The 23,759-nt window shown below is 40.9% G+C and overlaps 1 protein-coding gene across 1 annotated transcript in view; it reads right to left on the bottom strand.

Moving 5' to 3' along the window:
* Nucleotides 1-23,759, bottom strand: part of tmem67 (transmembrane protein 67) — a 151,494-nt gene that overhangs the window by 116,851 nt on the left and 10,884 nt on the right. The window contains exons 3-5 of the mRNA XM_048529274.1: nt 13,323-13,414; nt 12,217-12,313; nt 1,352-1,451 (exon numbers count right to left, since the gene is read on the bottom strand). Coding sequence (XP_048385231.1) covers nt 1,352-1,451; nt 12,217-12,313; nt 13,323-13,414 — 289 coding nt within the window. The remainder of the gene's footprint in view (nt 1-1,351; nt 1,452-12,216; nt 12,314-13,322; nt 13,415-23,759) is intronic.

Here is a 23,759-nt window from a genome sequence, read left to right as displayed (position 1 = left end):
TTCATAAGAACCGCCATACTTGGCTGTGTTGCACTTTGTGGGAGGATCTCTCCATTTCTTACATAAAACTCCATTTCCAACTGCCAAATTTTTGTCCACTGACAGAACCTACTTATATTGCCTTGCCGGTTCCTTTTGTCCTCATCAATAATAAGCCCTCCCTTTTATTTTTGTATCATCAGCAAATTTGGATACATTACACTCTCTCCTTTCCTTACATCATTAATATAGGGGTCCCGGAATGGATCCTTGCGGAACATTACTACTTACATATTTCCAACATGAAAAGGACCCACTAATCTCAATTCTCTGTCTTCTGTGTGTTAACCAATCCTCAGTCAATAATAATATATGACCCCTGCTATGATGAGATCCTTTCTTGTGTAGAACTTTAACGAATGCCTTCTGGAAATCCAAAAGCGCTACATCTAAGGTTCTCCTTTTTCAACTGCTTGTTATATCTTCAAAGAACTCTGGAAAACCTGTCAAACATGACTCCCCTTTCACAAAAATATGCTGACTCTGATTGATTGTATTAAACTTTTCTAAATACCCTGCTATTTCTTCCTTCGAATCTAGATTTTTCTCAACAACAATACAGTCACCCAGTTGACCACTCTAGTGAAGCCATTAACCTTTCTCAGCACTATAGCCTTGTCAGCACAGCATCCTGGGTCATGTCATCTGCATTTATTCACTTCTATGAAGGTTTCATGTCACTGGTACAATGAGGGCACCTCTACTGGCTTCCACTTGTGACACCAGGATCTCCAGAATAGCCCAAACCCTGCAGCATTTCTTTCAAGCAGAGTCTTCAACAGGAATTATCAACTAACTTTCACTTTATTCATGCAGCTGTACCTTTATAGGAACTGCTCCTTTAGAAATTAAAGCTGCCTAGAGTACGTGATTTGCTTGCAATTCTACTTAAACTCCTATGGTTTGCATAAGCTGTCAATAGTTTTATGGAGGGAAAAGCTACACAGGATCTACTCAGGGCTATAGTACAACTGTTCAAATCAGGTCTCAAAGCTCCATCATAATCAGCATGGGCATGTCAAGGATTGCAATTTCAACTTTCAAAAACAGAAATATATCACCTTCTACCACAATATAATTTACTGAAAAACATGACTTGTACAGAAAACTAGAAATTCTCTTCTCTCCTCAGCCATATTTTAGTAACGTCAACAATTGGTCATTTACTTTTATCTTACTTTTGGCAACATTCATGCAAAAGGACAGCACATCCATTAATAATCAAGCTGTAACATTCATAAAAAATTAAAATTATATTTAAGATAAAGATTTGCATTGCTAATACACAAGAATGTTGATAATGATTACGTACAGTTTTGCAGAAAAGTCTGGCGTAGAGAAAGATGGGGCAGTATCATAACATACTTCACACTGTGCTTCTTTTAATGGTGGTCCATTAAGATGCCTTTCCACTTAAAATAAACAGAAACTCCATTTTAAAAGTGTTAATTGCAATATATTCTCGAGTGTAAATAGTTTGGATCATTCAGATGAAGTTCATCCAAGCTTTAAAAATGTCTGCTTCCTATCAACGTTGCAGTCAATAAATAATACCCCACAAATATAGAACTCTCAGTTCAACAATATAATACTCTTTTAGTGCAACAGCCAGAGGTTTAAACATTGTCAGCAAAACATAATATATTGTCAGTGCTGTTGAACAATACATTTTTTTAACCATAGCCTTAGAGTGCAACAACGCAAGCAGACTAAACTGCTGGTAATGGCTCCCAGTATAAAATTATCCAATGTTCCTAATCTGATGCTCAAATTAACTATTTAGTCAATTGCTGCACCTGTTAGAAGTGCCAAAGTACACACTGACAATAATTCATTTTAAATAATATTGGCATTTCTTTAAAACTTGAAACAAACAGATTCAGCCACTGCTTTTGGACCATGGTATTTTAGGTCTGAGCACATTTAGCAGCGAATTATCTTCTAAGTTTGGATATTTTCTGTAAAATTTGAAACAAAGTTCATAACGGTAGCAACTGAATGACTATTGTTAGTTTAGCACTATCAAGATTCATTTGTCCAGGAATTTGCATGAATAAGTATAAAGAAATCTTCCATTAGGAAGTGTAATCCGGCAACAGACCTGGAAGCAGGAGTCACTTTCATTCAGGCATGGGGCGGGTTTTTTGATGCAATCATGGTTCCCAGGGTTTAGGTTTATGCACGAGTAAAACAGGAAATCTAAAAGGGTGCTGTGGAGCTGGTAGGAAGATCTCACCCCAACTAGCATATTCTGGGGTAGAAAGGTTCCACACTTGAAAGACACCCAGATGGCAATCACTCATTGCAAACTCAGAAGATCAATTGGCCTGTTTTAATTTTTATGAAAAGAAATATTTAATCTATTTTACCCTAATCAACATATTCAGTTGTATTATTACACATCTCTGGAGCAGGTAACACTTGAACAATTGCCTTCCAGTCCAGGGGTAGGGATGCTACCACTGGGCCACAAGAGGGTCCCCAATTAACCTGCATTATTGCACATCCCCATATACTATACCTGTCAGAGATTTTAACTCAAAGCAAAGGATTGTGCCGAATGTTTAGTAATGCATCATTGGCTGTTCTGTTCCAGGCAAGTGTGAGTTCCTCTTCCACACAAAGAGGCCTACCCATCATCTGACCAAGTCTGCCTGCACTAAGGTAATAATGTAAATGTTAATGGGGCCCTTGTGCCCCAGAAGAGAACGAGGATCCATGCAGAAAGAAAATGAATGATCTCCTGTGCTCTATAACATCTATTCATTGACTAAAACTGACACAGATATCAGGATCACAGATTCCACTGCGCCAAATCAAAAAGGGGTCAGATATGTGAGTCCCAGCACCACATTGGACAGGAGGCAACTAACTTATTGCATCCTTAGAGGTGTTGCTCCTCATGACTGGCTGTGGGTTGCGATCAGTGCTTTGGACGCAAATAGTTTATGTATTAAAAACACCTTACCCAAGCCACCTTGCTGAATTTGGTTTAGAATCTGCAATTTTATTAACAAAAATATGCTTTCTTAAAATCACCATGACCATTTTCCAAATTCCCATGCTATTTACTGTCTATTTATCACTATCCATCTGAGAATGGATTTTACTGCAACAATCCATATGTTTGAGCTGGGCCGTTGGCATCTCCTTCTTCTCTGAAATAGGGGTGGTACTCTTATAGTCATACAGCGTGGACAGAGACCCTTCATTTCCAATTAGTTCACACCAGCCATGTTCCCAAACTAAACCAGTCCTACTTGCCTGTGTTTGGCACATATTCTTCCAAACCTTTCCTATTCATGTACTTATCCAAATGTTGTTTAAATGCTGTAACTGTACTGGTATTTGCCTCTTTCTTCGGCAGTTTGTTCCACATATGAAGCATTCACTGTGTAAGTGTTGCCCCCTTTTTAAATCTTTCTCCTCTCCCTTAAAATTATGCCTCCTAGTTTTGAACTCACTTATCCTAGGGAAAAGACCTTCACTATTCATCTTATCTATGCCCCTCATGATTTTATAAACCTGTATAAACTCACACTTCAACCTTCTACACTCCAGTAAAAAACATCCCAGCCTATCCAGCCAATTTTCATAACTCAAATCCTCCATTCCTGGCAACATCCTAGTAAGTCTCTTCTGAACCTTTTCCAATTTAGTAATATCCTTCTGATAGGAGGGTGACCAGAACGACACACAGTACTCCAGAAGAGGCCTTACCAATGTCCTTTACAGCCTCAACATGACTTCCCAACTCCTACATTCAAAAGTCTGAACAATGAAGGCAAGCATGCTAAACACCTTCTTAACTTCCCTGTCTACCTGTGATGTAACTTTCAAAAGATTACGCACCTGAACCCCTAGGTCATTCTGTTCTACAACACTACCCAGGATCCTACTTTCAACTGTATAAGTCCTACCTTGAAGCGGGGTTGTACAGGGATTGGGGCAGATCTTCTTTCTCTATTTCCCCCCCTCTCTCTCTCTCACACACACACCCTCCAGGTGGTTGTAGCTCTAATGATGGATCAGGATATGTCTTCACTGATAGGGTGGCATTCAGGTGTAGCTTCTTATTCCCTTTACCTCAGATCTTCCAGAATATTCAATGGTGCTTGGCCAATGGGGTCATGAGCTGGGTTCAAATTATCCTATAAGCTTGCATCAACACCCTTTACTGTCACCATACCAGGAGGTGTAAAGTGCACATACTCAGGAAGTCAAGAAGCTAGAATGTCTGATTGACACTTCTTCAGTACACAACCCTCAGAATAGATGTAACTGGTTTGCCTTGAATTTTTCTAATCTCTTGGTTTTGGTTTCCACTGTTCTCTGTAGTCAATAGCTGTTGACTGCTGTTTAATTTAGTTAAGCTAATTTTCTGTCTGGCCTGATTTCTTCAGATATGGGGCAATTTAGAATGTACAATTTTGGGCCTGTGGAAGCTTGACCACAGGGGCCTTGTCCTTCCTCTACTGTCCTTTTGGCCAGTGATGTGTCAGTTGTGCCTGGTTCTCTGGTATTTCTGCCCCTGCGTTCTCCATTTTGGTGGCTGTACTGTGGGCTTTCTGGAGCAGACTGTGGTTGGGCTGGCAGGCAGCATGTGGGAGATGTTTGGTGTTGTTAGCACTGGAGGCAGAGGTCTGGATGGAGTTCAGTGATTCTCCTGTCTTGTTAAGCTGACAAATAGATGGGGGTGTCTGCTGTTCCAAATAGCACTAAGTGGAGTGGGCTGCCAAATTCAATCATTGTCAATACCCAGCAGGCCATGAAAGGAAATGGAAAGGTGGCTGTTCATCTCAGTCAAGGCAGTTTTGTTGTTTCTGGAAATGTGCTAGAGGAAGTGGTAGCCTACAGGACCTCACATGGGGACAGCTGCTGCATGGAAGAAGGTAGATTGCAGCTCCAGTGTATCGTCTGGGTCCTGAGTGACTGAAATCCTGCTACAGAATGGAGAGGCCTCAAATCAGAGGAAGCGATTGCAGCAAAATGGCACCAATTGGCTCAGGTAAGATACTGTAGTCAACAATGATAAAACATATCTCACAACATTCAACAAGATTTTTGTTCCGAACAAATTACCAACATTAAAATCAAACAATGTTAAAAGGGGCAACTTTAAGTTAGGACTTCCTATGTAGAAGCCATTATTAATAAATGCCAGTGAGTCTCCTTTGATTTAAGCCAGTTCCTACCACATTCTTGAGCAGTTAGGGGTTGGCAACGAATACTGACCTTGCATTGACATCCACATACCATAAAAGGCCTTTTTTAAAATGTAAAAAGAACAGGGTAGTTAAAGTAAATGTAAACATCTTAAATGCCGAGACAAGGGAAACTATAATGGGAATTGCCAAGTTAACACATTTTCACGGGTTATGGGGATAAGGCAGAAAAGTGGAATGGAAGATTGCCAGATCAGCCATGACCTCATTGAATGACGGCGCAGATTCAATGGGCCAAATGACTAGTTCTACATCTTTCAGACTTTGTGTGAAAATTACCAGTATGGTCAATTACATACTTTATCTGTATATAGTTTTCTCCAATAAACAACAAAAAAGAGTTGTTTATTCTCACCGATATGCAAAGCTGATTACATGGTTTAAATTATGAAAGCATAAAACTTTAAGAAATTTTTTCTTCAAACATGAAAAAAAGCACCTTGATCAAATACTCGTTAATTCTCAGAGAATTAAAAGACTATGATGTAGAATATTTCAGATGGCTTTCCATCTGGCATCTTTGCACTCATAGATCGGTCAACAGGCACAAAGCGTTATCAACGGAATCAGAATAAACCCTGTAGTTTTGGATCTGCTTAAGTAAAATTGTGAAATTGCATACTTCTCCAGTTAAAAATTAATGAAGTGAACTGTTAAAGACTTTATTCCCATTATACTGTTCACTAACCAGCTTCTCAATCTGGTTCCCATATTATTAAATTTGATCTGGCATTTCTTATCAAAGAATGCAATGTAATGGACAAGTATCCTTTCCTAGGGAAGGATTTTAAGTAGTGCCCCAGGGAACTGTCTTGGGACCTTTATACATTTTGCCCTATGTAAGTGGTCTTCCAAATAATTTAAAGAACAGGTGTAACTATTTGTAGATGACTGTGTTGTTTATGAATTAGGGAAAGACGCAAGATGGTCTTTTGGAAATGCAAACATGGGACGATAAGTGGGAGTTGGCATTCAATAGCTCTAAGTTCTTCAATTAAATTCTCCAACAGATAGATGCACAATCATACTTGAGGGTTTAGCTCGAAAACCATCTTCAGTGGGGATTCCACATTCATCAGGATTCTTGTATTTAGAATCATAGAGTCACATAGCTAGGGAACAGACCCTTCGGTCCAATCAGACAATGCTAAACATAATCCCAAACTGAACTAACCTAACCTGCCTGTTCCTGGCCCATATCACTCCAAACCTTTCCTATTCAAGTACTTATCCAAATGTCTTTTAAACGCTGTAATTGTACCTACATCCATCACTTTATCAGGAAGTTCGTTCCATATGTGAACTATGCTCTGTGTAAAAAATTTGCCCTAATGTCTTTTTTACATCTCCCTCCTTTCACCTTAAAAATATGCCCTGTAGTCTTGAAATTCTCATCCTTGGGAAAAGACAACTACATTAACTCTATCTATACCCCTAAATTATTTTATAAACTTCTATCAGGTCATGTTTCAACCTCCTACCCTCCAGTGAAAAAAGTCCCATCCAGCCTTCCTTTATAACTCAAACATTCCATACCCAACAACATCCTGGTAAATCTCTTCTGACCCAGAACTAGAGACAGCATTCCAGAAGAGGCCTCACCAATATCCTTCAACATGACTTTCCAACTCCTATACTCAAAGGACTGAGCATTGAAGACAGGTGTGCCAAACGCTATTTTAACCACACTGTATGTATGTGATGCAAAATTCAAATAACTATGTACCTGAACATCTAGGTCCCTCTGTTCTACAATACTACCCAAGGCCCTAGCATTAATTGTATAAGCCCTGCCCTCGTTGTTGTACCAAAAGTGCAATACTTCATATTTATCCAGATTGAACTCCATCTGCCATTTTTCAATCCATTGACCCATTTGATCAAGATCCCTTTGTGATCGTATAAAACTTTCTTCACTGTCTACTATGCCACAAATTTTGGCATCATCTACAAATTTAGTAACCATGCCTTCTATATCGTCATGCAAATCATTTATATAAATGAAAAACTAAAGAGGACCCAGAATCAATCCGTGTGGAACACCACTGGTGACAGGCCTCCAGTCCGAAAAGCAAACCACCATCACCACGCTGTCTCCTGCTGTAAAGTCAATTATGTATCCAGTTGGCAAGCTCACCCTGAATCCCACGTGACTTAACTTTACTAATTAGTCTACCATGCGGGACCTTGTCAAAGGCTTTACTAATATCCAAGTAAACAATGTCCACTGCTCTGCCATCATGAGTCTTTTTGATAACTTACTCAAAAAACTCAATCAAGTTGGTGAGATCTTTTTTCGCAAAAAAAAAATGCTGACTGTCCCTCGTCAATTTTTGCCTCTCTAAATGTCTATAAATCCTACTTTTTATAATCACCTCCAACAATTTATCCATAGCTGAAGTCAGTCTCACAGATCTATCGTTCCCTGGTTTCTCCTTACAACCTTTCTTAAATAAAGGTACAACATTAGCCACCCACCAGTCATCGGGCACCTCACCCTTAGTTATAGATGATGGAAATATTTCTGCAAGGGGTTTTGAAATTTCCTCCCTTACTTCCCACAATGTTCTGGGAGACATTAGATCAAGCCCAGAGATTTATCCACCTTTATATTTTCTAAGACCACCCGAACTTCCTCTTCTTAATGTGAACAGTTCTTAAAACATCGAATTTTATTTCAATGCATTCTCTAGACTTAATTTCTTCCTCCACAGTTAAAAACAGACACAAAATATTTATTTGGTAACTCTCCCATCTCCTGGGGTTCAACACAAACATGACAATCCATGATCAATAAAGGGCTCCACCCTCTCGCTAGTTAACCTCTTGCTCTTAATGTATCTGTAGCATCTCTCTGGATTATCTTTAATCTTATCTGACATTGCTATCTCATTTCCCCTCTTTGCCTTACTGATTTCTTTCTTAAGAATGTCCCTACACTCTTTATATTGATTAAGAGATTCAATTAAACCAAGTTATCTATATATAAAATAAGATGTTCTTTTATTTTTGACTGGAACCTCAATATCTTTATTCATCCAGTGTTCCTTAACCTTACCAGGTTTACCCTTCACTCTAACAGGAACGTAATGCCTCTAAACTTTTGTCGTGACACTCTTGAAAGCCTCCCACTTGTCAGATGTCCTTTTCCCTGCACACAGTCTACTCCAATCAACTTTTGAAAGGTCTTGTCTCATTAAAATTTGCTTTACTCCAATTAACATCTTTAACTTTTATGAATTTTTGGTATTAGAACAAAAATATTACTGAGGTGTGGCTTATGAAATTTGGTAGTCCAAAACAGGAAAATCAAATGGTGTGTGGCATTCCCATTTGGTGTGAAATATAAATAAGATTGAAGTGATAAAATACATGCTGCACAGATCAGGGTGGCAAGCACACCAACACCACATAGAGTCATTCAGCCCTGTCGTCTAACTCTTCCATGCCAACCAGGTTTCCTAAAATGAATTAGTCCCATTTGCATGCGTTTGGCACCCACCCTTCAAAGCCTTCCGTATCCATGTAACTGTCCAAATGCCTTTTAAATGTTGTAATTGTGCCCACCTCTACCACTTCCGCTGGCATACTTGATTAGGGATTTGAAATGGGAATCACTACAGCAACAGAGGTAAAGTATCATGATCAATAAAGTATGGAATAGACTGGTGGGAATTGAGAAACACAAGTACCAAGTCCCCTCCTGCAATGAGACAACACAAAGTAACTATCCACATAACCTACTAAGACCATTTGTTTCCACGACCACGTCTCAACAATCCTTCTTCCGAAGGGAAAAACTGCAGTGTAATGATAACATAAAGTGCTGGAGAAACTGAGCAGGTTTGGCAGCATCTGTAGGGACCGACAGAATTAATGTACAGTCCCAAAATATTAACTCTGTTTCTCTCTCCACAGATGAGACCTGCTGAGTTTCTCTGGCACTTTATGTTTTCATTTCAGATTTCCAGCATCTGCAGTGTTTTGTTTTTACCTCAGTGGAACAAGCTGCCAAAGGAAATTGTCACAGCCGCATCACTTGAAATCTTCAAGACATATATTTAGGTTATTTTCATTTGAAAGTTTTCATTATCAGCATTACCATTCTTCAGCAGGTTTCTGGTCACTCATATAAATGTTAGTAGAACATGGACATTAGTTAGTCTGTCATAACACAACTAAAGTAGAAGCAGAAACCAGACTACCTCGCTAATTGTTCACTCTTTTCTAGAGCTGACCTATATTGATTCTAGGTCAAACAACGTCTTGATTTTCAAGGTGCCATCTTAGTTTCCAGATTCTATCATGGCCTCATATCTGCCAACTCTGTAATCTCATCCTGCCACACAATCTCCTGGAAAATCCAACTTTTCTAATTATAACCTCAAGAATATCTCCCTTTTTAACCAATTCAACATGACCATGCAGTTAGCTGTGTCTGGTCCAGCAACTGGAACCCATTCTCCAAACCTCCCGGCTTCTCTACCTTTCATTCACCCTTTAATATACTCTTAAGCTCTCAATTTACAACAGATTTTGGTCATCTGCTCTATATTTCCACCTGTAGCCTGGGGCCAAATATTTTTAATTTGATAATGTGACGTGGTCACCATTTGTTAAGGCAACATTTACTGCCCATCTCTCATTGCCCTTGAGAAGGTGGTGATATTATGCTTTATAATACTCTTGTGAAGAACTTTGGGAGGTTATGTTTTGCAGAAACAGTGTAGTGGGCAGAGAAGACACAATGAATGATGCTCCTCCTCCCACCCACCCTCCTGCAAAAATTCCATCCCCTATTCCCAATTCCTCCGCCTCCGCCGCATCTGCTCCCACGATAAGACATTCCACTCCCGCACATCCCAGATGTCCAAGTTCTTTAAGGACCGCAACTTTCCCCCCACGGTGATCGAGACCGCCCTTGACCGCGTCTCCCGCATTTCCCGCGACACATCCCTCACACCCCGCCCCCGCCACAACCGCCCAAAGAGGATCCCCCTCGTTCTCACACACCACCCTACCAACCTCCGGATACAACGCATTATCCTCCGGCACTTCCGCCATTTACAATCCGGCCCCACCACCCAAGACATTTTTCCATCCCCTCCCCTGTCTGCTTTCCGGAGAGACCACTCTCTCCGTGACTCCCTTGTTCGCTCCACACTGCCCTCCAACCCCACCACACCCGGCACCTTCCCCTGCAACCGCAGGAAATGCTCCACTTGTCCCCACACCTCCTCCCTCACCCCTATCCCAGGCCCCAAGATGACATTCCACATTAAGCAGAGGTTCACCTGCACATCTGCCAATGTGGTATACTGCATCCACTGTACCCGGTGCGGCTTCCTCTACATTGGGGAAACCAAGCGGAGGCTTGGGGACCGCTTTGCAGAACACCTCCGCTCAGTTCGCAACAAACAACTGCACCTCCCAGTCGCAAACCATTTCCACTCCCCCTCCCATTCTCTTGATGACATGTCCATCATGGGCCTCCTGCACTGCCACAATGATGCCACCCGAAGGTTGCAGGAACAGCAACTCATATTCCGCCTGGGAACCCTGCAGCCATATGGTATCAATGTGGACTTCACCAGTTTCAAAATCTCCCCTTCCCCCACTGCATCCCTAAACCAGCCCAGTTCATCCCCTCCCCCCACTGCACCACACAACCAGCCCAGCTCTTCCCCCCCACCCACTGCATCCCAAAACCAGTCCAACCTGTCTCTGCCTCCCTAACCGGTTCTTCCTCTCACCCATCCCTTCCTCCCACCCCAAGCCGCACGCCCAGCTACCTACTAACCTCATCCCACCTCCTTGACCTGTCCGTCTTCCCTGGACTGACCTATCCCCTCCCTACTTCCCCACCTACACTCTCTCCACCTATCTTCTTTACTCTCCATCTTCGGTCCGCCTCCCCCTCTCTCCCTATTTATTCCAGTTCCCTCCCCCCATCCCCCTCTCTGATGAAGGGTCTAGGCCCGAAACGTCAGCTTTTGTGCTCCTGAGATGCTGCTTGGCCTGCTGTGTTCATCCAGCCTCACATTTTATTATATTACAATGAATGATGCGCCAGCTATAAGATATGTAGGAATGAACCCTTTGCTCCAGTCTACAACATTGATACGAGCCATTTTGATACTATGGCATGGATGGAAACCTGATTGGACAAATTTAAACTTAGAGTTCTAAGAAAGGTGGACAAGTGTTAGGAAGCATCAATAAGTTCACAGACACTAGATAGGAAAGGGAATATGGAGATGGGGTGGGTGGGATTGTCATTGTTTGTAAGTGATGGAATTAAGGGTTTTTTGAGGAGATAAGTGATGATATCAGATATCAAGGAGAGGGAAGGAAAACACCTAAAGAAAGAGAACAAAACTGGCTAGTATGAGGACCAAGAGAGTAAGTTGTGGTCAGCAGTTGTCAGAATATGTCAACAGGGTTCAGAGACAGTTGGGGGGAGATTGGAGAAAAATTGAGCAACAAGTTCAGGGACAGGAAAATGGAAACCTTTACAGTAAGTTTGAACTGACGAACTAGCTTAGACACAATAGAGGCAGTTGATTAAAAGCTATCCAACTCAGACAAAATTGCTCATGAGCATTTTGCACTTATTGTTAGAAGTTTTGATGGGGGAGACGGGGTGAGTGGTTTACTAAGGCTGTGAGCAGAAGAGAAAAGATAGCAGGGGTTATTTTAGCATTCCAGGGTGATCCATTGGAGAAAAGTGAAGCATCAAATGTATTCTATATGACAAAGAGCTGCTGATGCCAACAATGGGCTTTCAGAGCTGAAGTTTAATTCCACAACAATTAGCAATCTCAACTTCATTAGTACACTGCTCTGGAACTTTCCTTCTTTTCAAGGAAGAAAAATAAACAGTGTTTTAATTCCTAATATTAGCACAGAGGAAACATATCTCTGTCTCACAGTATCATAATGCAGCACATACCCAAGATGTATCCCATTGGACACTGACATTTTCCACGATTATCTACAATGGCACCTGGAGGACATCTAATACAGCTCCATCCATCTTGGGTAACTGCCTTGAAAATAAAGAATTATAATAAATACCAAAATACATTTTAACAATTACACAGCCATGTTAGAAAAATATGAACAGTTAAAATACATTCACGGAATTTATACATGTACTTTGCTTTTGCCTTACACTCCAGAAATTCTTCCTTAAGTGCCTTCCCTTTTCCATATTTCCATTCTTTTAGGATAGTTTTTTTATGGAGTACAAAAATGGGCTCTGTACCTGCTTTTAGACCTACAAGGCCTCTTCAGATACAAAACTTGTTTACACACTAGGAAACGTTCCAGATATAATACTTCTAAAGGGGCTTGTACAGTCACCACCATGTTGATTTGACTCCTGCACTGTCATCTTGAACCTCCATTTAAACCTAAACCATGTATTAAAACGTCACACAGCTGGACCTGCATTAATCAGCATGAAGGAGTCCAACCAGCAGCACCTAAAGTGTTTATGAATTACATACAGATTAGTTGCTGAGACTTTCTTTTACGCTATAATAGATTCCAATCTTCAGACTCACACCATATCCTATCCAGAAATGGCTAAACATGCAGGGCGCAGCAAAAACGATGGGACAGGCAACATTGCAGCTCTAGAATTGACAACTGTGCACTAAAACTAGCCATCTCCCTGGCCAAGCTGTTGCAGTACAGTTACTACACAGGTATGTACCTGACAATAACAAGGATTGCCAAGACACATACTATGCCAAAAAGTAAGGCAAATTGACCAATCACCCAATCGATCTGTTCTTGATCATGAGCAAACTGTTGAAAGGTGTTGTTGATAGTGTTGTCAAGCACCACTTACTCAACGACAATCTCTTCATCAATGTTTAACTTGAGTTCTAACATTCAGGTCCAGACATTATTACAGCCTTGGATTGCACATTAAAAAATGATCTGAATTCCACAGGTGAAGAGAGATCGACTGTACTTGACATCAAGGCAGAATTAAAAATTAGCACAAAACATCAGAGTTCAGACAAAATAGTGAAGCAATTTACTTACTGAATATATAGCAGGGCATTTTTTACATTTAATGAAAGGTCCACCATTGTTCGAGACTAATTTGTAACCAGGAAGACACACACATGATGTACCTAAAAGAAGATAATAAAGTTTTTGGTCAAACCAAAAGCTACACAAAAGACAAACTTCTATGGCAGAGCATATGGGAGTTACGATCCAATTTACTGTTAAGGTGAACAGGAATCAGCAGGCAGTGTATACATGAAGTATAACGCATGAACAAGCTTCAGTCTCCTTCTTAAAGCCACTTTTTAATGGTTTGTACTATTTTAATTTTATTTTATTTTTTGCAAACCTTCGGGTTATTTGATAAAACATGGAAGCTTTTCTCTGATAAGATACTGGAGTCTGAAGCTGAAGCCCTATACCTGCCATGAAGTATAGTTGTAGTATGACAACTTTACACTGGTAGCTTTTCTTGCAAATGTGGAAATGTAAATTATAATTGAGACAAGTTGCCAAAAATGTAAACCAGGAAAAGAAGTATTGTGTTCAGTAAGTGTGCACAGACACAAATTATTCACTTATTTTCCTAGCTGAAGTCCTGTAGCATTGCATAGTGGTTTATTGAGAAGGATGGGGTTAGGAGGTGGCAGGGTAGGTGGGGATGGTGGTGGCAGTGGTATGGCTCCAGTAGGAGGAGCATTAAGATGAAGTGCCCTATTTGGGGCAAATGGGCTTTAAGGCAGCTTCAGGCATGTAGATGTATTTCACTTCTCATTTTAAAATCATTCACTCCTAATTCCTTTATTTCCATGATCGATTTTCATATCTACATTTAACGTTAGTTACGTCAAGTTGTCAAATTGCAATTTACACTCTTCCAGCATGACGACTGTACCAGTTCCACGGAATTTACAAATCTTTCACAAAGATTTTCATTCTGCTGTCCATTCACCCACAATTTGAGGCAGAGCCTTCAGCTGCCTTGGCTCTCCTCTCTGGAGCGCTTACCCTTAATTTATGACCACTTCTATAAATTTATCAAAATCTGCCCTTTTAATGAAGCTCAGCGATTATCGTAGTTATTTTTAAAGTACAAGTTACATTTTACAATGCGTGACAGTGGGATCTGTACTTGTGAATATCAGGTAACTAGCCCCCCACCAGCAGTAAATTAAAATTTAAACTAGCTTCGTAACCTCATGGTACTTACATTACAGTAGTTAATGGTATTGTAGTTTACTGACTTCTATTGGACTATGAATCAAGATAGTCTGAGCAATAATCTGAAGACGTGTCCAAATTCAGTTTTCTGAATACAACTGGAGTAAAAGGGTTGCCCTTAAATACTCCTTAAGTTATTTAGAGAAGGCAATCTGATTTCTTTGTCCTGTCTTGTCTATCTGTGAATCCAGACTCAGAACAAGGTATTCTTAATCATTCTATTCAGATGAGTTATCACACACTGCTGGAGCAGATGGAACTTGAACCAACGCCAATGTGGTAATGTTAATCCCATATTCAGAGAGATAGCTGAGTTGTAACAAAGCAACACAAAATTTTTTTCTGATGAAGGGTCTAGGCCCAAAACATCAGCCTTCCTGCTCTTATGATACTGCTTGACCTGCTGTGTTCATCCAGCTCTACACCTTGTTATCTCAGATTCTCCAACATCGGCAGTTCTTATTATCTCTAACACAAAAACTTTGTTTTGTTGTCCAAAACTATGGGCTGGTTAATTTAATGGTGTGAACCATTTGCTCGGCAAGGCAATTTGATCTAGGGTAATATAGTGAAAAAGTCTCATGGTTCATCCCCCATTTGGCACACATGTCCTTTAAAATCTGTTGGCCCAACGTCAGAAATGTTTTTATCAGCTATACCAAACAGACTAAATATGGCAGTCATTATGTCTGCCGCTGTTGAGCTTGAAGAGTTTTTTTTTAAACCTGGCTTACAATTAGAAATTTGGAGGAATAATCAACAACTACAATACAACTGTCTGCAAGACCAGTGGTGATTTTGGATCAAGAGACTGAAACAATCTCATGCAATCTTGGGGTTCTCTATGATGCTATGGTTGATGGCTTTGACCTGCGTCACATATCCTCACTAACTATGTTATCTAGGGTTCAATACTGGTTGTGATGACCTTTTTGTTGGCAAGGGATCAGTGATGAATTGCCAGCCATCTCATCTGCTCTGTGTGATTTTGTCCTTGGTGCAGTTGTGACATGTCCTAGCAGAAAAAGCTATGAGTACAAGTACTTGTTTTCCTTTGAAAATTATGTATCTCCAGATACCAAGCTTTTCTCTGAAAGGCCAAAATCATCTGGGAAGGTCTGCGATCTTTTTTTTATCATGTTGGGCCAAACTTCAATGATAACTTTCCAAATTCTTCATTTGTGGGTCATTTGCTGTTTTGGTTGAAGCTGGTCACATCTGTGCTATGTCCACATCTGTATACAGATTTACAATCGGCTGTCTATATGCCAAATGACATTTGATTTTAGGAAATACTTAACTTCTTTGCTGGTAAATGATAGCCCATTGTCTGTGAGCAACAATTCCAGGAGCCTGTGTATAGCAAAAGATGCGCTCAGCTTCACTATCACTGTCCCCGCGTTTGATGAATGAAACTCTACGCACATCCAACCACTTTGAGTGGGTGTCCTTAACGACTAAGAAAGTTGAGCCTGTGAAATGGCCTGCATAGTCAACATGTAACTGAGTCCATTACCACGAATGTGGGGAAGCTGCTGGCAGTATTTTTTGTCCTTGTTGGCACTCTGGGCATTGTCTTACCAATGCGGCTACGTCTGCATCCAATACTGGCTACCAGATATAACTTCTGGCCAACATCTTCCATCTCTGGATGACCCTGGTGGTGTTCAGCTAGTACCTGGCAACGACCTTTGCCCAGGACAATCACTCTTGCTCCAGTAATAAAGTGCTGCCCTCTAAGGTGATCTCGATTTGCTGGGTCCAGAAAGGCTCTCTGATGAAGGGTCTAGGCCCGAAACATCAGCTTTTGTGCTCCTGAGATGCTTCTTGGCCTGCTGTGTTCATCCAGCTCCACACTTTGTTATCTAGGGTTCAATACTGGTTGTGATGACCTCTTTGTTTCCCCAATCACCACCAGCTGTTTTAGTTCAGCCAGGAGCAGATCTTTTGGCCTCCACCATCTGATATTGTCAGTGGTAACCGGAAGGGTGTCCAGAACAGAATCTTCTGGTGGCAGCACTATTAGTGGCGTATATGCAAGCGGGAGGTGGCTACTTGGCCTCCTGGATGGTGTTCCAATTTGTAATTGTGCACACTCAGAATGAGAGCCCACTGCTGAATTTGAATTAAAGTTATGGTTTTTTGGCACGGCCTTGTCCTCTTTGAATAGCTCTAGCAGGAGTCGCGGTCTGTTATTTTTACAAATTTCCATCAATAAAGGTATTTGTGGAACTTTCACACACCAAACCTTTCTTGTCTATCTGGATGTATTTGCAGCCAAAGTCGGGGAAGCATTTAATGGGCGTTCCTCTCCATTGAACTACCTGTGAGCCAACAGTACCCTGATATCATACGGGGAGACATTGCATTTCACTACCAGATCTCACTTGGGATCGTAGTGTGCCAACACCTGGGTTGATGACAGCTGCTTCTTCGCTCCCCTAAAGGTTGCATCTTGGCAACAAGACCATTTCCAAAGCTGGCCCTTTTTCAATGGCAGATGTAAAGATCCCAGGATACAGGCTAGGATACATATGAACTTTCTGCAATAATTCACCTTTGTAAGGAAAAACCTAAGCTTCAATACAAACATGGGAGCCTAGGCATGCTTGATTACCCTCACTTTATCCTCCAATTGGCGTAACCTGGTTTGTCTTAACTCTGTAGACCAAGTAGGTACCTTGGGATACCTGGAACGCACATTTATCCTTGCTCGCCGAGCTGGCTTGTGTTTTGTTCAGACGTTCTGTCACCATACTAGGTGATATCATCAGTACAGCTTCCAATGAAGCAATGTTATTCTACGCTGCTTGGAATTTATACTGTCCAGTCCATTATGTGAGTACTGCCATTTCCAGTTTTGATCCGTATGGGTTTATATATGGATCCAATTCCATATGTTTGCTGATTCAAGTATGGGTGGAGAACCATGCCTCTAGGAATTCCCATGCATGTCTGTGTTTGGCTTGGCCTACAATAGTTACCTCGTCCCAGTTAAACTGATGGCCTTCATTGTCTGAATGTACCGATATTCAGTTAGAAAGGCTCCCTGATATTGGGACAAGACAACCACAGTAGCCCAAGCCATACATAGACATACACGGAAATTCCTAGAGGCATAGTTTTTCACCCATACTTCAATCAACAAACATACAGAATTGGAAGCCACATACAAACCCATACAGATCAAAAACGGAAATGACAATACTCAACATAACGGATCAGAGAGTATAAATTCTAAGCAGAGTAGAATAACATTGCTTCATCGCAGGCTCCACCGATGATGTCACCTTGCATGGTGACGAAACGTCTGAACAAAACACAAGCCAGTTCAGTGAGCAAGTCAACAATCTCATCCACAACCCGAGCTATGGATCTTTGCCAAAACTTTAAACACGTTTCACTTTGAAGACGTACACCTGACTTGGAGAAATATCTGAGGGCCGTGCCCAAGTTCTCTAAGTTCTCTTCATTGGTCTTCCCTGTCATTAGCACATCATCCAGATAAGTGGTGACTTGGGGTAGACAATATAAAATGTTCTCCATTATCTGCTGAAAAAAAACTGTTAATACCCTAAATCACAGTTTTGTATGTTGGTATAAACACTTATGGACATAATTTTAGTTTATTTCTAGGAGTCCTCATCTACCCATAATTGCAGGCACACAAAGTTCGTGTCCAGCTTTGTGAAGGAGAACTCCACCACTATCTTTGAATATAGGCCATAAGACATAGGAGTGGAAGTAAGGCCATTCAGCCCATCGAGTCCACTCCGCCATTTAAATCATAGCTGATGGGCATTTCAACTCCACTTCCCTGCACTCTCCCCATTGCCCTTGATTCCTGGTGAGATCAAGAATTTATCGATCTCTGCCTTGAGGGCATCTAACGTCCCAGCCTCCACTGCATTCTGTGGCAATGAATTCCACAAGCCCACCGCTCTCTGGCTGAAGAAATGTCTCCTCATTTCCATTTTAAATTTACCCCCTCTAATTGTAAGGCTGTGCGCACGGGTCCTAGTGTCCCAGCCCAATGGAAACAACTTCCCAGTGTCCACCTTTTCTAAGCCATACATTATCTTGCAAGTTTCTATTAGATGTCCCCTGAACCTTCTAAACTCTAATGAATACAATCCCAGGATCCTTAGCCGTTCATCATACATTAAACCTATCATTCCAGGGATCACCCGTGTGAATCTCCACTGGACACACTCCAGGGCCAGTATGTCCTTCCTGAAGTGTGGGGCCCAAAATTGGACACAATAATCTAAATGGGGCCTAACTAGAGCTTTATAATGTCTCAGAAGCACATCACTGCTTTTATATTCCAACCCTCTTGAGATAAACGACATTACATTTGCTTTCTTAATCACGGACTCTACCTGCAAGTTAACTTTTAGAGAATCCTGCACAAACACTCCTAGACCCCTTTGTACTTCTGCTTTACAAATTTTCTTACCATTTAGAAAATAGTCCATGCCTGTATTCTTTTTTCCAAAGTGCAAAACCTCGCACTTGCTCACGTTGAATTTCATCAGCCATTTCCTGGACACTCCTAAACTGTCTAAATATTTCTGTAGCCGCCCCACCTCCTCAGTACTACCTGTCTGTCAACCTATCTTCGTATCATCGCCAAACTTCGCCAGAATACCCCCAGACCCTTCATCCTGATCATTACTATATAAAGTGAACAGCTGCGGCCCCAACATTGAACCCTGCGGGGCACCACTCATCACCAGTTGCTATTCCGAAAATGAGCCTTTTATCCTAACTCTCTACCTTCTGTCAGACAGCCACTCCTCAATCCAAGCCAGTAGCTCACCTCAAACACCATAGGCCCTCACCATGCTCAGCAGCCACCCATGAGGCATATAAGTCCTCTACGTGTGAGATTGGGTACTTATCCAGCTGAAAGAAGTGATTTACCTTTTGTTTAAAATCCCCACCACAGCTTCATAATTGATACAATTAATATTGCCAATTCTGTAAACAATACTGATTTGATGATTCCTTTGCTTTTCACTCTCTTGATTTCTGCCTTTACTTTTGTTCATAAGGTAAGTGGCACTTGGTAGATCTGGCAAAATTGCGGAATTGCTTTCTGGTCAACAGGCAAGTTGGCCTTGTCTCCTCCGATAGCCCCTAGACCTTCCTGGAAAACTTCCAGGGTTTTAATTAGGACTTTAATCAGACAGCCATTTTATAATTGAAAATTGTTGAGTCAATCAAGACGAATCGTTCTCCACTAATTTCACCCCGTCAGGGTTGGGCCCAAGTCTTTTATTACAATCAGTGGTAACTAAATCAGCTGCTTGTCATACGAGACTGGAAGTGGAGTTGCACCCGTAATCTGTAAAGGTTCTCTAGTAAGTCCTCAGTCTAGCTGCGGTCCTATGCACACTTAAGGCTTGGAGACTAGAACAAATTTTATTAAAAGACTGGTTCTGCAATCACTGATAGTAGAACTGGTGACCATTTAACCAGCCACTTATCTTGATTGGTTCCGATTTGGATGTTGGTATACAATTTATCTGTTCCAAGCCAGCTGTGTTTGGGCTTTCCAGGGTATGCGCTCTGCTCGATACCTACCTAAGAACTCTCTTACTCAATTCAGGACGAGTGGGACTCTTGCAGTCTCGAGTCTGCATACAGGCAGCAACTACAATGACTTGTTGGTGCAAATCCTGAAGAAAATGGCATTTGGCTAAGGCTTGGCTTTGTTATGAGCTGACTTATAGTCCTCTGTTCAGGATATGTCATGAGCAAGACATGCAATTGCATCCACTCAAGTGCTGTTGCCCAAGTTTACTCATCCTGGCAAGGGTGTCCATTTCAACTGGCATACCCTGTAACTCATATGCTCTACTTGTCACATTCTTTGATGACAAAGCCAATTGTACTGCTTGTCTGAAGTCTAGTTGGGTTTCAGCTCATGGGCGCATTTGCATGGTTACATCATCAATTCCACATACCAAACAGTCTCTCAGCATCTCGTTAACAGTTAAACCAAAGTCACATGCCTCTGACAGTTGTCTTATCCTTGTCAAAAATCAAAAATCCCCACATGGATTTTACACAAGTAAAATCTATAGTGTCTCAGAATTAGAGAAGGCTTGAGGCCATAATATTGCTTAACGAAATCCATCAACTCTCTGGTGCGTCAGGAAACTTTAGGATCCTAATAATCCGAAACCGCGGCTGGTTATCAAGCTGTCAAGAAAGTCACTCATTGCTTTTCATCTGCCCTAATGTAATTTGCCCAGAAAAAAATAATGCATTCTTTCCAAATACTGAGCCCAGTTTTGTCGGCAGGATCAAATGAGCCGAGTTTCCAAAATAACATGATGTCATTAATGACTAACTCAACTCAAAAATGACTGGTGCGAGCAAATGTCTTCAGGAGCATAATTTTTCATCATGTCATCACTGAAATAATTCCACAGAGGCCAGTATTGTGTCACCAAGACATCCTTTATTTTTGCATGCGTAGTATTTGGCACTGGTCCAGCTTCCTCAGAGTCGGCTCTCACATTGAACAGAACCTCTAACACTCGTGTTTATATGTCAGCCAGGGCTCCCTGATTGGAACTGTTAACCCAGTCCAATCAGGGAATTCATATTCCATGGGATCCACCTGGTTGACCTCATTACAAAAACTACACTCTGAACATATCCTTTTTTCAGGGTGCTATGATATCAAATCGCCTTGGCCTCTGGTCATATGATGACATCCAGCTAAGTTTGCCTACTTGCAAGGTGAGCTTCTTGCAGAAAGATCACTCTTAAAGCAATAATGCAAGAGAAAGTAGATATTATCCCTTTGATATTTTTGTTGAGACCAATGAAAAGCAAAACTTACAAACCTCTGAGATTCTCCATTCTCATGTGGTTTTCTTGTATCTGCTGGAAACGTTTTTCACACATCTGCTGGAGACATTCAGCAACCATCCTTTTTGGGTATGATTTTTAACAAACCAATTCATAGCACAATTATCTAGTGAAATTACATTGCTGATAAATTACTACAGCCCCATCGGTTGCACTTACTGCTAGTTGTCCTGCTATCCTTGAATCACTTGCTGTAAGAACATCTGTAATTCTTTGCTTTTGGTGGTCTTGTCTGTAATTTGAGTCAGTTTTGGAAGTATTATATTCACTAAATCTTTCATTTCATGTTTCCCATGTTCTGATATGAATGAATGTGAATTTTCCACGGTGAACTGATGCATTGTTTTATTTCAATATCTTTCAGGATATGGATGTTTCAGCTCTTTCCCATTTATGCTATAGCTCTTTCTCTGATAACTCATTTACCATTTATTCTGCTCTGTACGTTTTTTACTAATGATTTGGCTTTCAACAAGCTCTGAAGTTTGATTCAAATGCATGAGATTTCTTCTGTTTGCCGAACTCACGTAGTTGTTTTTGTAACCCTACTGGGAAGAGTATGCTGAATGTCAAGCCTCAATCTGCCAAAAGATGTCACAAATGTATAAATTGCAAACTAAATCACTGAGATGATTAGCATTAACCACTACCCTAAAATAAAAGAAACTCACACCAGGTTTATCAATAAATATGAAAATGCATTTATTACAAACAAATTTTCCTTTTTTTGTGGCAAAATAGTTTAATAATTACTACTTTGCACACCTAAGCTGTACCATCTCTAAATCCCAAACACCTACACTCATTCATTTACAAACATGATGGACAAGAAAGACAGTTTTGCAGAGGTATTATGTGTGGAGGAGAAAAAGGAACAAGAAATAAAGGTCCAAACCACAATCGAATGAGGTGACCTGCTCACAGTTCTTTTGGGATTTGGTTCTTTCGGTTATTTTGTGCTTTTGTTCCATCGCAGCGATCCTCAATTTAATAGCTGGTCAGTTGGATCTATGTTTTTGCACAAAATAAGAAATCATCTTTTGAAAGCCTTATTTTCTACTAGAAGAAGACACAGTCACTTATCTTTACTTACAGGCTTTCTGAGAGGTTGAGTGCAAATACTTGTCAGATTTACAACAAAATGCAAGTCAAAACAAATTTGAAAGCTGTTACTAGGCAGTTTTCTTGTCTACCCAAAGGCACCTCATGCCATCTACACTCTCAAAAGTATCAAATTCATCTTCTCAAAAGAAGTTATATGATCATGTTTAACCAATAAGTAAAAGCCACACAGTTCCACATCTGACAGTCAAGTTGCAAAAATAAAAACAGTGGTACCTTCTCTGCGATACAGCAGCGTCTACATTTAAATCTTCCCACATCACATTTCCAAAGAAAATACATGTAGTTTGTACATTGTCACAACTCTATCAAATAATTCCTTTGTTTGGTGGGCATTCTTTGGTACTGTTTCACTGCATTGACCTTGAAGCTTTACACCTGAGTTAACTGAAAATTAGACATTTATAGCTGGTGTCTTTATCTAGCTGCCTATGCTAATGTCTGCAGCCTGTAATATTGCAACCATGCCATCACAGTTAAAATATTTTGTACTTCAGCATGTGCAAAGACCAAAATAAGCTAATCTACCAATTTAACCTTTTACAATATTTTTAGTCAAGGTTATGAAATTATCAACAGGCTCATCCAATTTCTGCCTTAGGCCTTGAAATTAACTGAAATTTAAAAGATACATTGATTTTTTTTCATTAAGGGTATCTTTAATGAAACAACTTAATATCAACCTGCATTTTGTTTAAACTTCTGAAAGTACATTTTCAACCTCCCACTTCTCCGCAGTCCAGGGATTTGGTCACATTCAATCCTGTGGCTCTACAACAACCAGTCGGGGGCATACAGTTAACACAGTGAGGAAGATGAACCTGCATCAGTAGTGGAATACGGCACTTATTATCAGGGGTTGTCAATTCAGTTGTTCAAGTGTATGGTGTATTGTCAGCCCACTGGATCTCAGGGATATGGAGTGAGGGAATGGGTGGGTGGGGGGGGGGGGGGGGGGGAGGAAGAACAGAGATGTGGAATGCCATGGGAAGGTGAACCAGGAACCTGTTCTGTGACAGTGAGGACTGAAAGGGAGAGTGATAGTATTGGCAGAAGGGGGAATATGGTAAAGCATGGATAGGAAGAGAGGGAGGTTCATCCAAAGTCAGGAGCACCCAGGCTTGAAGTAGAAGGGGAACAATATATGACTACACCGTGTTCATTTCATACAGAAGGGACTGAGGAAGAAAGGTTGGCAAGTGGATGGCTCATGTAGATGGGTTGGATGGGAACCTAGGG

Source organism: Stegostoma tigrinum, chromosome 5 (assembly GCF_030684315.1).
Source record: "Stegostoma tigrinum isolate sSteTig4 chromosome 5, sSteTig4.hap1, whole genome shotgun sequence".
Classification (NCBI taxonomy): Eukaryota; Metazoa; Chordata; class Chondrichthyes; order Orectolobiformes; family Stegostomatidae; genus Stegostoma; species Stegostoma tigrinum.
This window is presented reverse-complemented; position numbering and strand designations above follow the sequence as displayed.